The following is a 16,911-nucleotide window of genomic DNA, read 5'->3' as shown; positions in this document are numbered from 1 at the left end:
AACCTGGCCTGCTTTCTGACTACAGAGAGGAAGCAGACAGCTAAATTAAGGACAGATTATGTAAAATAATCTTCAGAAACAGAATTAAACAAAAAGGTTTATTAGTAAAGTCACATTGCTGAGATAATATAAAATCACACACTGACACGCGTTAGAGACATCTACCATTAAAACAGCCACTCTGATGCTTACTTTGCAAAGGCAGGAATGTTTTGTAATACAGACAAGTATCGGACACTAAGGGAAAATATTCAATTAAAAAAAAAACATTTCATAAATAAGAGTTTAAATGCATTTGGATTCAAATATATAAAAATATGTACTGGTCAAAATATTCCAAGAATGACATGTGCCACTGTGTACATATCATTATCACATCATAGCTTATTTAGTTTCATTAAGCAACAGGAACAAAATGTCATATAAAAAAAATATTATATATATATACACATAAGGTATTTTACTGGCACAGACAGTAAACACAGAAAAAAACTGAAAGGTATACGTACAAAAATAATTTAAAATAATGTAACCCATCATCTGGTTTTACATATGTGTTTGCTTATAGCTGGTTTATCTTTCAGAGAGTTGAACTTTGCGCTCTCCCAAAGTCAATCTAAACACATCATTAAAAAATCGGATCTTATATCTGCATGTTTCATTTCCATGCAGAAGGGCCTTCTATACCACACAATGGTAAGACTAAGGATGGCTGCTGCTGTGAAAAATCCAAACTGCAATAAAAGCAGCCCGGTGAATCCTACGGTATTTTTACCTTACTTTTCCCATGGTTACACTGGCATTTACCTTTACCCTGGTTTGCCATGTTTCTTACTACGCTTTACTGCACCTCGCTGGTCTTTACAATGCTTACCTATGCTTTCACTATGCTTTACTATGCTTTACTATGGTAAACATTTATAAGACGAGACACAGGTGAATGGCAAACAAAAGCCTAAGATGATTTTTCATGTTCAGATCCCTGTTGGTCCCTTTATGAAAAAAAAAACTCACATTATTAATTTATAAGTGGTTTAAAACCAATAATGGCTTTACTCTTTGAAAAATAACACAATTCACTTAAGTAGCACCTATCAAAGTCAGTTATGTTATTGCTGTGAAGCTTGTAAGCTTTAACTTCAGTGTTATTAAAAAAAAATTTTTTCGCAGCTTGTCAATAAAAGAAAGATATTCGTGAAGCTGACAGCTGTCTTTAACAAATATCAAACTGAATTTATTCATAGAAAAGCATTCTTTAAAATAATTCACTACACTTGTCTGAACCTGCAGTCTTAATGCTCAGATGAGTTGTTGGCAGCATTTTAAAATCAATGTCCATACGGCTCATTACCTTAAATTAGACAGCCACTGCACTGACCCCCTTAATAGAAGTAGAACCCCAACTGCACATGAGTTACTGCTTGTACAGTATGGGGCTATTGCTGGTTTACAGACGTTACATATCTCAAAGGAGAATTCCCATGGCTTTGGGTGTGACGTTTATTTTTCTAGCCCAGATCGTACTCTGCTGCACACTGATGCAGATACTCTTCGTACAGCAGCTTCTGCAATAAAAAATAACACAGCAATATGTTTGTTACAACATGCCCCCTTTACAGTTTTAGTGTGTTTCTGGTAAGCAATTTTATTTTTATTTTTTCTAACAATGCATTTATTTCCTGTGCAAAATGTATGACAAGCAATATAAGTTATGGCAGTAGGTCAGTTGAGCTCCCAGTAATCGAGGCAGAAATTCCTTTGCAATGGTGCCATTACAAACAGTACAGCGGTGACATATAGAGCTCCTTACTGTACCTTCTTGTGTTTCACGGCATCCTGAATATAATCTTGGTATTGTGCTAGGCATCGCTTTTCCCTCTTTGTAAGGGTCTGGTAAGTCTTACTGTAGACAAGAGAAGAAAACAAAACAAAATCTAAGCTTGAGTGACGTGTTGATTGCAAGCAAAACAAGCTTCTTTGTGTGTTTCCCGAAGCTGGGAATAATCTGTTCATGGTGGGGACCGGGTAGAGCCTTACCTTGCATGGTATTTTGCCAAAGATAAAAACAGGTAACAGGTGGCACCCAGAATAAGCAGGAGCTGGCCAGGTGTTTTGCAGTTAATTAAAACCCCTGTCTGAATGGGCTGGCCAGGTGTTTTGCAGTTAATTAAAACCCCTGTCTGAATGGGCTGGCCAGGTGTTTTGCAGTTAATTAAAACCCCTGTCTGAATGGGCTGGCCAGGTGTTTTGCAGTTAATTAAAACCCCTGTCTGAATGGGCTGGCCAGGTGTTTTGCAGTTAATTAAAACCCCTGTCTGAATGGGCTGGCCAGGTGTTTTGCAGTTAATTAAAACCCTTGTCTGAATGGGCTGGCCAGGTGTTTTGCAGTTAATTAAAACCCTTGTCTGAATGGGCTGGCCAGGTGTTTTGCAGTTAATTAAAACCCCCGTCTGAATGGGCTGGCCAGGTGTTTTGCAGTTAAATAAAACCCCTGTCTGAATGGGCTGGCCAGGTGTTTTGCAGTTAATTAAAACCCCTGTCTGAATGGGCTGGCCAGGTGTTTTGCAGTTAATTAAAACCCCTGTCTGAATGGGCTGGCCAGGTGTTTTGCAGTTAATTAAAACCCCTGTCTGAATGGGCTGGCCAGGTGTTTAGCAGTTAATTAAAACCCCTGTCTGAATGGGCTGGCCAGGTGTTTAGCAGTTAATTAAAACCCCTGTCTGAATGGGCTGGCCAGGTGTTTTGCAGTTAATTAAAACCCATCTGAATGGGCTGGCCAGGTGTTTTGCAGTTAATTAAAACCCCTGTCTGAATGGGCTGGCCAGGTGTTTTGCAGTTAATTAAAACCCCTGTCTGAATGGGCTGGCCAGGTGTTTTGCAGTTAATTAAAACCCCTGTCTGAATGGGCTGGCCAGGTGTTTTGCAGTTAATTAAAACCCCTGTCTGAATGGGCTGGCCAGGTGTTTTGCAGTTAATTAAAACCCGTCTGAATGGGCTGGGCAGGTGTTTTGCAGTTAATTAAAACCCCTGTCTGAATGGGCTGGCCAGGTGTTTTGCAGTTAATTAAAACCCCTGTCTGAATGGGCTGGCCAGGTGTTTTGCAGTTAATTAAAACCCCTGTCTGAATGGGCTGGCCAGGTGTTTTGCAGTTAATTAAAACCCCTGTCTGAATGGGCTGGCCAGGTGTTTAGCAGTTAATTAAAACCCCTGTCTGAATGGGCTGGCCAGGTGTTTAGCAGTTAATTAAAACCCCTGTCTGAATGGGCTGGCCAGGTGTTTAGCAGTTAATTAAAACCCCTGTCTGAATGGGCTGGCCAGGTGTTTTGCAGTTAATTAAAACCCCTGTCTGAATGGGCTGGCCAGGTGTTTTGCAGTTAATTAAAACCCCTGTCTGAATGGGGCGGCCAGGTGTTTAGCAGTTAATTAAAACCCCTGTCTGAATGGGCTGGCCAGGTGTTTTGCAGTTAATTAAAACCCCTGTCTGAATGGGGCGGCCAGGTGTTTTGCAGTTAATTAAAACCCCTGTCTGAATGGGCTGGCCAGGTTTTTTGCATACCACCAAGATACAGTTACTGAAGTGTTACCGTGGAATTGCATATCCTTATATGTACACGTACAGTGCTCGAGTGCAGAAGGCTTGCCAGGCTCTTTCCCACAGCTCCCTCTACCTCGTCCCTGGAGAAACTGTTCAGCAGGAGACTAATCACGAGCAGCACAGGCAGCAGGATCCCCAGAGTGCCAAACAGGAGGAATTGCAAGTAAGAGCTTTTACTGCAGCCCACATACTCCCTGAGAGAAAGAGAGAAGCGCGACGGTCAACTGACATCCAACACGAAAATGAATTTGAAACTCATGCGATGAACAGAGCGGATGTGAAGTTATGCAAGTATTTCTTCTGGATTGAGCTGACGGATCGTTGCTGTGTCCTGGTTGTGTTCCAAGTCTTCCCTTCTCAGAGGGAGCCGCACAAGCAGGGATGCTCCTTAGTGCGGACACCCTCTTATCAGATGAAGCCCAGCTAGAAACCCCATGAAGGATACCCCTTGTGGGGCTGCAGGGGCTTACAGTACTGGAGTTGTAATTAAAAGCTCTGAATCATTCAAATTCCTTTGGAGTTAAATGCGCTGCCAATTATTTCCATAGCAACCACAGCAAAAGACTGGGATGGCTGCAGGGGAAACCTTTAAGAACATGAATCGCTCAACTGAAGTTACTTACAGTTTTAAAATACAAACCCTGCCATCATTGCAACACCTTTACTGCTCATTCTTTAATAACAACTGCAAGATGCTGAAAAAGATTGGGTTAACTCACTCCTGATGTGCAGTGTTCAAGGTAAAAGCCAGCAGTACCTGTCAAGTGTAATCTGATCGCTGATGGTTCTGCAGATCAGGTCGCAGTCCTTCTCCAGCTGGTTGAGTGTTTTCTGCACAGCCTGGCTAATGGTCTTCTCGATCGTCTTGCAAACCCCATCAATCTGGTTCACACACCGGCTGGGCTGAGGGGCAAACGTTATTCACAGCTGAGCAAAACTCACAGCACCTTTCCCAGCTGAAGCCATGCTGCGTAACTACGTGTCGTCTCAAGCTATCAAACTCTTTAAAGTATAAAAGCCATCCCAGCTGCTGGTGTTAGTCTGAGCAAAAGCTGCTAAACTCATTGCGATCCCAGCATGTCAGAAACTTTTAAAATTAATAAAGATTAATTACAGGAGAAGAGTCTCAATTAAAGCCCTTTTCCTAACAATGCTACTGGCTCACAATCCTTTATCACAAGTGGAAGATCAGGCCTAGTGGAATGAAATCTGCTGAATAATGCTACCTTTTAACATATTGAATTACACACCGCTTGGTAGTTTTCCATATACTTAACGAAAAACTGACAAAAATTGAATACATTTGGCATTTCGAAATCTAACATGAAATACTGTACTACTATTATGGCTTCCGATAGACACTTGCAGTATGATTTTGTAGTTTATGATCACATGATGTTAAATAAAAGATCTAAATTACATACATATAAATTTTTTTTTTTAAATGATGTCTCAAATTATGGCTGTAGATATGTTATTGATGGGACTCCTGTTGAAGATCTTGCTTGTTTTTACTCACTATCAATGTGTTTAGAACACACTGTAACCAAATACAATCACAGCCAGCTAGCCAGATACTTACCTTCTGTGGGTTGGGTATGTAGATCGTAGGCATCTCAAAACCACATTTGTTCAGGCCGGGTCTTCGACAAAGCTCTTGAACTATCTGCATCATTACTCTCTGAAATAATAAGAATAACAACCACAATTACAGCACAGCATAATGAAGTCTGCCCAAGGAGATTGTGACCGTCTCATTTAGAAGCAGCGAAGTCAGGTGACCGCGGTGCTACCTGTCTGTCAGTCTCCCGGCCCGCCTCGTCAGCCTTGCTGAGGTAGAAGAGGAGTCTGTCTCCACACGTCTCACTGAGCCGCTCCACAATGTCCAGAGTGCGCTTACATAGAGCCTGACCCATGGGGTCAAAGAAAACCAAGATGAGGTCAGCTTGCTCACCTGCACAAACAAACACAGGAGATCACTGGTCTATGAGAGCACCTGTCTGCGCACTGCTTCCATGAAGCAAAGTGTATCTTAAAGAGGTTCAATTCAATACCTACCTGTTCCTCAGATTTTACTTATACAGCAGCTACACAGGCTATCTATCTATCAGTCTATCTATCTATCTACTGCAGTTCTGACACGCTGGTCACAGTTTATGTCATTGATTTTCACTTTGTGTGTGTTTTTTAATATTGTTTTTATGTATTCTATTTAATTGTTAACAATGCTTTTTCAAAAAGTAAAAGTATCTATCTATGGATATATGTTTTAATGGCATGATTTAATTTGTCGTCTTCTATTTCTGAGCCATTCTGGGCGAGTTTGAGTTGTATCCAGAATCACCTCTGCTTGCACTCATTAGCAGTCAAGGCTGTGTTGCACATCTGTGTATGTGTGTTACCAAGGCTGCCAGGGGACCGCACTACTAATCTTACCACACTAGTGCTTCTTTCTGAAAGAACGATAGTGAATCTTACCAAGCCAAGCTAAGGCGCTGTTCACATCGAAGGGGTACTTCATATCACCGTCCACCAGCCCTGGGGTATCTATGAACGTCACCAGGCTGAACTTCTTCTGTCTGGAGGTGGAGATCTCAGTAGAGAGGTAGTCTGATACACCTACAAAATATATATGTGCTGCATGTATATATAAAACAGCTACAAACTGGGAAGGCTTGGAGAAGGAGTGAGGAGGGGTTTTGAATTTCTGAATCCACTCTGGTCATTTAAATATGTTTTTATAGTGTTGACCCTCTTCCCTGTCAAACTACCTGAATTTGCTAATGCATTGCCCTTTGTGACATTAACAAGAGGGGGGATCAACGGACACTGATGCTGTATCTCACAGTTCAATCGGGCTACCCTTATAAAGGTTTACCACTGTGATATTGCAGCTGTCCCCCTTGCTTTTCCCATTGTTATACTATGCAGTCACCACAGTTTACCCTGGTTTGCCTTGTTTTTTTAATATGCTTTACCACACCTCTCTGGGCTTTACAAAGCTCACTGCACCTATGCTTTACCATGCTTTCACTGTGGGTTATTACTAGCTGTCATGCTTTTACTATGGGACACTTTTCTAAGGGTTATTTTACCATGGCTTGTTTTTTTAATATTCTTCAGCATACCTCTCTGGGCTTTACAATGCTTACCTGAGCTATCACTGAGCTTTATTAGTCATGTTTTTACTATGGGATTGTCACAAAGACGGCCGGAGTGGGTGGCATCAGACCAGAAGCAGGAAATAAACAGACAGAGAGGTGTGGTTTGGTGAAGCTGAGCGAATGCTTTCGCTCAGCATTTAATCAACAGAACAGAAAATAAAAGGTTTGAAACACAAAAAACACTGGACACGGCAATTGCGCCAAAATAAATAGACAAACAAAACGGACTAGACAGTGCACAGACAGACGAACAAAACACGGTGAGCAGATTTAACTATTTACTTTACTTTTACAATTACCTCCGTCTCCAAACCCGTTCTCCACTCACCGAACACCTAACACCGAGTGAAGGAAATGTGCGTCTATATATACTATTGTGCTGGGATTCAATTACTAATTATTTATTCACTTGAATCCCAGCACGTGAATTAATTCTGTGCAACCCCGTGCTCACATATTACATTTAACCAGCACGTGAAGTGATTTGTGCCCTCCTCGTGCCTAAATACAAATCTACATTTTTAAATACACGTGAAACACAGACCCGTTTATATCCCGTGTACCAATCTATACACCAACATTTAACACACGCACGCAACATACAACACATAATAAGCACACAGGGGCGGGGCACATTGCCACAGGGATACAGTTCAAATCCAGAAGAGGTTGCAATTGAAGTTGTGTGGTTTAAATAACAACAACAACGAAACACAGTCACAGTCAGCCTCGGCTCCTAAGTGTAAAACTACAGAAGCGAACGAACACTGTGGTCATGGTCACCCACAACAGCTCTTCAACTGGCAGCTTTACATGAGTAAAATAATAAAGATAGCCAGTGAAGAACGACTGTGGAGTAACTCTCTGTCATCTACACACACAGCCAGTTCTGCTCCAATTCAACCAAACTCTGGAAGCTTAAAATAATAGAGAGCCAGTGAAGAAGGACTGTGGAGTAACTCTCCGTCATCTACACACACAGCCAGTTCTGCTCCAATTCAACCAAACTCTGGAAATTTCACACTGCAAAAACCAAAAGTGGTTTTTGATCTGCTTTTATGCGAGACCTGGTACTGACAAGCTGCATTTATTCCCAGGTCCATCTAAGTCAAGGGAGAAGACTCACAGGTGACACGAAGGAGTGCATTTAAATAAGTAGCATTATATAATGATTCTAATAATAACTAATGCGCCTGTCAGCTGAGACAAAATGGTTTAGTTTTAATCTGCAGATTTAGGGCAAGCGATGGAAATGATGAAACCAAGCCCAGTAACGTGCAAATGAAATGCGCCCTCAATAAAACTACTACACTCCTAAACTGAGAGACCTGATTCCATGTACCATAAGAGACAGAGCACATGTGAGTACTGCTTAAATAAATGAATTCAACTTTCTCGAAAAACATCCAGCTTCCAGGGATGAATTACATAAACATGTACGTACACACATACAGAAACACTGCTGCACTACTGTCTTTGAAAAGCTACTGAGATTTCAACGAGGTAACCTAGCAACACACATCACCTAACAGTGCAGCAAAGGCACCTATGTAGGTCAGGGCAGATTAATGGCATTCAAGTTGAATGTTTATTACTGCTTAACAGTCGAATACAAAGTTCACATTACCGTGTATTGTTCACTCACTGATTTGCAAGTCTTCCTGTTCAGCATTACACGACATGGATAGCAGTTATAAATACCGCCCAGTGTCGGAGCTGGCAATACAGGACCGGTTTTTCGAACTGGTGCAATACAATATGGAGGGTTGTTTGAATACACCCTTTAGGTAACACAATAGACTGATAAAACTATAAAAACAGAACTAGGATTAGGATTCGCAGGCAGTGAGGCTCACTTCAAGGTCAGCACTTTAAATTAATTTCGGTCCAAAATCATCCACAGAGACTTACAGCAATAACAGATTACAGGAAAACAATCAACTCATTGCCAACCAGCCCAAAAATATGGATGACGTCGATAACCAATTTAAACTGTGACCAATTCAATCACAGTACTCCCACTCTGAGGCTGATGCAAACAAGAGTGTTATACAAGACTGTGAGGCAGTTTGAATTGGAGACGTAGTACGTCTCTAGCCTTACACAGGGACTTGTGACAGATACCTGGGCTGGGACTCAATCAAATAAACTAGGTATAACCCTGTTTGCCTTTAAATAGCAAGCACATGCAGGGCATAAAGTTTTGACAATGGTATTTCTCCGTCAGGGAATTAATGAGGTAAAACTCACCTCAAAATGCATTCACTGATAATGCATTTGGGAAAGCATGTTGCCTCACAATTAGATACGCATTAGTGTAATGTTGTTACAAAACTAGTGTGACGGACAGGGCAATGGCCGGGAAAGATGTAATACATTCTGATTGAAGGTGGTGATGAAACACTGACACAGGACAAGGGACTTGCGACTGACACAGGACAAAGGAATTGTTAAAAAAAAAAAAAAAAAAAGATTTTCCACAGTTTTGAAAACCACAGACCGGATTATCGGCCCTCCTGCTCCCTATTGCAAAGCTGTCCCAGAGCAGACGTTATGTATGTTGTATCTCCGAGTGTGACGTCAAGCACATGTCCAAATCTCGCCTTCATTAACGTGGACAGACACTATGTCAGTGTGGAGCTGAAGTCAACCAGGGCTCGGCGTCTGAGAAAGAGACACTGCGACCAAAACCACTGCATCGCGTTGGGAGACTTCCAGGACAGGATGACAGCAATGACTTAACCAAAGCCTTGAATATGGCATTGGCCATTGTCCACTGCTCTAGACACAATCAATGATTAATCTGCTGCATGCATCATAAACACAAAGGCCATGCATTAGAGTACATAACATATTGATCTGTTACAACAATATCTGGGGAACAAAGTTATTGCAAGATTCATCCACTGGGTTGATAGTTTTATCTCCTTGTTTTTTCAAGGCGTGATTTTATTGTACAGGACATTACAAAAAAGATTTCAGATGCACATTACAGTACATTCTCAGATAAAATCTTCTCATCGTAACTAATTACAAGTATTGCTATTTAAATAGAAAGCAATATGGGTCCTTGCTCCAATTTGTGTTTAAGTTACTGGTACAATTTCAGAGTGGGGTGAGGTAGGTGGGGTTTTCAATGAACTTCAATGAACTTCTATTGACTGCCACACATACTGCACTGGAGCTGTGTCAAAACCCATTAGTTCTCTAGAAACCTCATAACTAATACTACCTGACGTCAATCGTAGTCCACTGCTGTCAGTTTGCACTGAAAACTGAACTTGCAGAAAGGTTTAGGTTCTATTATAAGTATTTCTAAATGACATGACGTCTTATTTTAAACGGAAACTTTTACAGGGAGAGCTGTGCACTTAATTCCTCTTTGCGCTCTTCTAATATTACCTGGGTCTGTCTCACTCCTGCAAAGAAGGATCCTTGACAACTTAAACATCCTAAAATAGAAACTGCTTTGTCATGGGAAAAAGGATGGATAGCTGGATAATCATTACAAACTTAGAAGCTGATTGTAGATACAGCATACAGGTTACGCTAATTATAAGAACAAATCAAGAGCAGGCACCGGTGAAAAAAAAAATGATTTAGGATGAATAGCATTAATTCTTGATTTAAAATGCAAAGAAACAAACATTAACAATATACATCTGGTACTGATTACAAGGAAATCGAGTCTGTGGTATACATCACAAACCATTGTTTCACAAAATCCAAACCTTTTGCTCAGTAAGTAGGCAAGCGAAGTTGAATTAAAATGTTCACCATATTGAGGGATGTAAGCTGAGGGAACACTGTAGAAACCCAGTACGGGACACACCCATTATCGACATGCCCTTACTGGCCAACACAAAATATATGAATCCACTTCTAACACGCCTTTTAAAACTAAAACGCAGAATAGAAATGGGAATGAAATGTTCTGCTTTTAAAACAATCCTGGGAAAGAAAAAAAAGCAACACTGGTAAACCTTTTTTTTTATACAAATTCAATTCAAATCATTTGAATGGCACCCATTTGCTAAACTCTTTTTGTTGTAAAAATGACAGCAGTTTTAAAAAATCATTAAGTGTGCTGAACACGAATGCTCATACAACTTTGAATATGCTATTGATAAAGTTGCTGTGTAAATGTTTTTTTTTTTTAATGGAATAAAAGAATATATTAATGACATATTCCCAATACACATTTTGGAATTGAAAGATTTGGCAGCACGTATAATTTATTCATAAAGGCGTGCAAATTAAAAAACATCTTATTCTTCGTTTTTATTTACAAATAAAAAAGAACGTTCCTACCTTCAAACTCCTGAAGTGTTCGGAAATGTGGGTACAGGTGGAGGGTTGCATTGCCCTATAAAAAAAGAGACAGGTGATTTTTCATTTGAACGGACCAGCAAGCGATCGTAGGCAGTCTGCTACAGACTGGGACTTCTCTCTGCTCCTTCGCATGACAGACCTGCCTCAGATCAACGTCGGGATTTTTAACAGTGGAGCTAAACTGAGCCGGCCAGTTAAGCAGTTCCTGTATATAGACGATAATCCTCCAGCACTGGTCATCTCTGTAATTACATGATTCATCTTCGTCTCCTTAACTGCTGTCTGAACACACTGCCTGATCTGCAGCCCACAGCAGCCAACGCCTTATTCGTAGCTATACAGCTCCTCTAAAATATGATGCAAGCTAGCAACAGCCACTCAGAGAGTGCCATTATAATAGTTACAGTATATCACTCTTAGATGCAATAAATTTAAGTGTAGTTGGCAGAGCTGCTGGCTGCTGGGAAAGAAGCCTAAAGACAGCATACAATGACGAGGTTCACTTGGTATCAGAAGGTACCCAGGTTCCAGTAAATGATTAATTATATATATTTATAAGCATGCCTCATGCTTTTTATTCTTACCATATTTATTTATTTCTTAGCAGACGCCCTTATCCAGGGCGACTTACAATTGTTACAAGATATCACATTATTTTTACATACAATTACCCATTTATACAGTTGGGTTTTTACTGGAGCAATTTAGGTAAAGTACCTTGCTCAAGGGTACAGCTGCAGTGTCCCATACCAGGGATTGAACCCACAACCCTCCGGTCAAGAGTCCCTAACCACTACGCCACCTGTCTCAACAGTCCCCCTAAGGCTAATTCACAGGAATGGACTGCTGCAAAAAAACACAGTTTTTGTATCTACTGTAGACAGAATCTATCAAGAAACATTAATATTATTTCCTGTGACTGAATGATGATACACTATTTTAAAAAAGGTTCAGATGGAACCGTATCTCAGGTTAAAATGTTACCATCCATACTAATACTAATACTAATAATTACTACATTTCTGCATTTCAAACACCCATCAAAATTCAGGAATCAAGAAAACATTTAACAAATAGGAATCACCAAACCCCCCCAAACCCCCCCCCCCCCCCCCATGTGTGTAAGAGAACTAGGTACACAGATGCTAGGCCAGTGATCAGGTTAACCCCGTTTCACTGTCAGATGAAGTCATTCAGCAGGGTTCAATCTAATGGCAAGGGTGTTGCAAGCAGAATGATTTAGTTTGGATTCTGAAGCAAGCAGAAAACACATGGAGAGCTGCTGTAAAAGCATCACATGCTAAATGAAAACATGCAGATTTCAAAACCAATAACCCATGTCAGCTTTAAACTAACATATACGAGAACATTGTATATGCAAAGACGCGTATTCAAACACTGTAGAATGTTGGGATGCACGGCAGAGCAACACATTTTGTTGCGATTATGAATAGGAGTATTGGATTTGAAGTAGGACATGTGTATTAATAACAGTACAGCACCGTTATCATTTGAGGACCTATATGATTTTGACAGTACTATAGAATACTGTGATAGCATTATATCTGTTCACTATTAAGGTCTTATGTATTTGTAACGCATGTCTTGAAAGAAGCCTTTGCTCCCAGATATGGGCCACAAAGTTTACATGATGTATCAGGGATGGAAAAAAAGACTCCTATTGCATAGCAATGTCACCCATTCCAGGTTTTACTACAAGCTTAATTAGCCACAGTGTATAGGTAACAGGCTTGCGTGTCTCTTATTAAACTCATAGTAAAACCAGGAATGGATCAAACTGCTGTGCACTGGGAGTCTTATTTCCATCCCTGAGTCTATTGAAATAACTGCTTACTGTGAGTGATTCTCTTTTGCGTCCGCTTGTGATAAACGTGAATCCCTGAGTCTCGATCGCAACCCCTGTCTTCTGAATGTGCTCCTCCACATACCTGCAAAAACAATCACAGGAACAGCTGTGATGAGCACCACGTCCCCACTGGAACTTATTAGCAGAAACTACGCTTAGAATATCACTGAGAGAACAGCTCTCACGCTCCGAACGTCAATGACAAAGCATTCGAAAGGTTTAAACTGTATAGAAACATATTTACCATGTTAATTGTTTGTCTGTTTTTTTATTATTTTGATTCAATGACTTGTATTATGTTTAGAAGTGTTAGGTGGCTACCTCTAATCAAGTTGAGAGTTTACATTCTCTTGCAAAGAGTGTGCAATACGCCCACTGTGTGACTGCTGCAGTCCAAGGTCTTAAAGAGCAGGCGCTGATACAAGTCGCACCCAGCTCTGTGAGACGCAGTCCTCCACTACCGGAGTCAGCACTCTTCAACTGTGATAAACAACCAGGAGCTCAGGTTTCAGAGCCTGACTAACAATTACAGCAAAGCACTCCAAAAACACCTCAGGCTGTCCTACTGAATTAAACTGAGCTCTTTTCATCAAACCAGTTTTCTACCATAACACCATTGTGTATACATGTACTGCATTTAATGAAGTAGCACAATTATAATGTTCTGTATAATAATAATAATAATAGCACCCGCCTTCATCGTTAGTGGCATGGGTATGGTCTGCAAGATATTATTATGGGGTATCACAGACCATTCTATCCAAAGCTCCAAACATATTGTCCAGAGTCTAGATGAGTAAGTCTAGTTGAAGCAGTTTGTCTAGCAGTGACCCTGACACCAGGGACGGACTCCTAATACATAGCAGTTTCACCCATTCCAGGTTTTACTAGGAGCTTGATTAGCCACAGTGTACAGGTAACAATCCCAGGTGAGTCTTATTAAACTCACAGTAAAACCCAGAAATGGATCAAACTGCTATGCAATGGGAGTCTTATTTCTATGCCTGTGACACTGACACGGCAGAGAATGGCATGTCTCAATATGGGACTCACTGTCCATTCTTGCAAGATAAGATAAACACAATAGGAGTGAAGCTAAAATGTTGCAAATGCACAAGGAATTTAAAACAGGACATGATTTGCACAACAGAAAAGCAGCTGTAAGGGTTCTGGTTACCAGTTGATGAAGGAGCTCTTCCCTACTGAATGGTTTCCCATTATCATCACGATGACCTTCTTGCGTGGAGGGACTAACCGAAGACCAAGGCTGCTTGCTATCTTTATCAGCCCTGGAAAATAAAGAAGATAAGATGCACGGGGGAGGGGGGTGACGAAGCTACAAAAATCACCAGGAAAGACTTCAATGTAAACTGACATAAATATGCAAGTGAAGGAAAAGCTGTGTTGAACTGTTTCTGACCCACAGCAAAGCTACTACTTAAAAGCAGATATAACAGCTTGCCAGGGCCGATGATTCCACCCACCCATTCCTTACATATCTGTCTTTGACGTTGATAAATGGCCTTGATGCACCTGCAGCTTATTTTGCTCCCTGGCACTGAATACAACTGCAGCTGATGAAGAATCAATGATACAGCTTTTCAGCCTCCACTAAAGTAGTGCAAAGACCAATATGCTTCACAAATGCTGCAAGGCTAAAACAGATATTTAATTGAAATGCCTTCAGTTAATGAAGCTCCTTGAAATGTCTTCACTTTGTCAGATTTCCGGTGTGGATTTCAAGTACAGATTTGTGTGCTGGGAGAAGGGGTCTGCTCTTACCTGAAAATGAGAAGCCGCTGATAAGCAGGGTTTATAAAAATGGTACTCAGCATTAACACTGATCACTTTGGCCATAAACCAGGTCCCAGAGATCATTTCTTCTGCTTCACTAAGGCTTTGAATATAAAATGAATTCACACACCAGCCTAAACAAATATAAAAGATCATCTCACCTCCTTGTATTCACTCTCAGGTGACAGAACGCCATTTCTGTTTATGCAGGAACCTTTCCGATTGTATTTCCTTCGCAAGTGTAATATCAGATTAGGGAGTCATTCGTGCACAAGGTGCATCATAGGGTTTAAGTCAATTAGGATCAATCTACAATTAACTAGAAATAACAAGGCAATCTGTGCCAATGGCGTGCTCTTTAATTCTCTCCCTGCTTTTTCTGCTGTCAAGCTTGAACAGTCTTAACCTGCTGGAGCACTTTACACCCTGAGGGTTTAACGATGTGCATGTTTTCTATAAATGCTCATTAAGAGAGATGCCTTGTTAAAAGCTAAACTCTTTAGATTCTAGAACGATCGCGGTACCACCACCTGCTCTACACAGTAACATATAAGACTCATAGAGTGTTTCAAATAAAAAGACGCGCACTCTCAAGGTTAGTTAGCCTGGTGAAAAAAAAAAAAGTTTCAGTATTTGCTTCCTCTTGCAAAAATAAAACAAATAACATGCAGTACCTCTGACAGCAAGAAAATCCCTGAAGGTCTGCAAACAACGAAAACAGCCCAACGGGTTAATAAATCGACAGTACCTGCACATGGGATTCATTTTTACACTTGCCTAAAATATATCTATTTCATGGTAACACTGTACATGAGTGGAGCTTATCATTTTCAACACAACATAATTCACTGCTCATCTCGATGTACGTACTGATGCAGTAAGATACCTTGTGTGTATCACTAAAACAAAGCCTTAACCCTGGGGTTGTAGTAACAGCGAGGGCAGAGTGATTCTGTGTCACAGCTCTCACCCAAGCAAGCGCGCCCCATCATTTACACAGGTTCATGTCATTTAATAGGACAGGCATTAGACATCACAGGAGGCAATGCGGTGCTGCTACAGTGGAAATGCAGTGGTGCTGTACTAAGGGGCAATGGCAGCCCAAAGGCATATGGCACCACAATAGTACTTTTTGGACAATTCTATGAATACCAATTAATTGCATTGCAGTTAACATACATACCGGTTCACAATGTTCAAAATTAATCATGTTAATTTTTTGCATGCTGTTAGTGTTGAAATACATTGCAATTATAATGGCATGCATAACTGGTTAATAATACAGCGGATACATCACAGCACCTACGTACAGTGTAACAGAGATAACAGACTACGGGATACTGTAGCAATATGCTGCACGTACAACACTGAATATCTATATTCGGAATTAATGCAATGTTACAAATACCGATGTTTGCTACTGCTGTTTTTTAACTTGTAGATTCGTGTTAAAATGTATTACATCCGTTTGTTGTCAGAAAGGTACAGTTACAACATCCTCTCTCTAAACTGGGTACTGGCTCTGAATGAAGCAGATACTTTAAAACTGCTATGAGGCTGAACCGAAAGTTCTGGAAGCTCGGGCTGGGACACAGTGTATTGCATTGCACCTGTCACCCGCAGGTTACACCAGTTATCCAGCCATTGTGTTTTGTCAGTATTTATACTATGGCTTGCGTTGTTTTACGCGATACTTCAGAGGACTGACCGTTTTCGGGTTACATGGTACACAAACTTCGCATCACAGTGGTGTATGTCTTTCCTGGACGTCATTAACTGCATTTGCACTCCGGTCCTCCTTCTTGGATTAGCCGTGGGAATGAATATCAATCCAATTTGATATGTCATATAATATTTACCGTTCTCCGGGTCGGTGTAGAAGGCGTGACATTCTCTGAGGATCCGCTCGCTGGGCGAGGTGACAGGCGAATCTACTGAGTTAGTGACGGACCTGGGCTTCACTCTGCCGCCGGACATAATGCGAGGAAAAACGTGAAAGACAACGGCGTCACAGGGCAAGGGGACTGATAGGAAGTTACACAATAGCGCTAATCTTCTAAACGGTTTCGTTTCAGACAGTGACGGAGCTTGAGCGCCCCTCAGAGGGAAGCGCCTTACAATGTGTACTTGTAGAATATTGAAATGGTGTGTGGTACCGA

General features: G+C 41.0%; 1 protein-coding gene across 6 annotated transcripts; it reads right to left on the bottom strand.

Annotated features, from left to right (window-relative positions):
* Positions 1–84: 84 nt before the first annotated feature.
* Positions 85–16,759, bottom strand: LOC117426889 (uncharacterized). Of its 6 annotated transcripts, none has more exons than XM_059032915.1 (11): positions 16,612–16,759; positions 14,136–14,247; positions 12,947–13,040; positions 11,071–11,125; positions 6,074–6,214; positions 5,389–5,549; positions 5,178–5,276; positions 4,353–4,498; positions 3,618–3,789; positions 1,816–1,903; positions 85–1,565 (listed from the first exon to the last, which is right to left on the bottom strand). In XM_059032915.1, exons 1-10 carry the CDS (start codon positions 16,727–16,729, stop codon positions 1,901–1,903), a joined length of 1,101 nt encoding a protein of 366 aa, XP_058888898.1. In that variant the 5' UTR covers positions 16,730–16,759; the 3' UTR covers positions 85–1,565; positions 1,816–1,900. The 6 variants fall into 6 exon arrangements, with proteins under 6 accessions (XP_058888898.1, XP_058888899.1, XP_058888900.1 ...); XM_059032916.1 differs by having other exon boundaries at positions 15,427–16,726; XM_059032917.1 differs by having other exon boundaries at positions 16,461–16,726.
* Between the last annotated feature and the right edge of the window lie 152 nt (positions 16,760–16,911).

The sequence above is a fragment of the Acipenser ruthenus genome, chromosome 11, assembly GCF_902713425.1.
Source record: "Acipenser ruthenus chromosome 11, fAciRut3.2 maternal haplotype, whole genome shotgun sequence".
In the NCBI taxonomy this organism is placed as follows: Eukaryota; Metazoa; Chordata; class Actinopteri; order Acipenseriformes; family Acipenseridae; genus Acipenser; species Acipenser ruthenus.
This window is presented reverse-complemented; position numbering and strand designations above follow the sequence as displayed.

Bases quoted from the DNA above. Each gene is read 5' to 3' on its own strand.
- LOC117426889 (XM_059032915.1), bottom strand. From the start codon at position 16,729: ATGTCCGGCGGCAGAGTGAAGCCCAGGTCCGTCACTAACTCAGTAGAT. The intron at 6,215-11,070 runs GTAGGAACGTTC...TATATTTTGTAG, and splicing joins AACACTTCAGGAGTTTGAAG to GTGTATCAGACTACCTCTCT. The intron at 3,790-4,352 runs GTACTGCTGGCT...TCTTTCTCTCAG, and splicing joins GATCAGATTACACTTGACAG to GGAGTATGTGGGCTGCAGTA.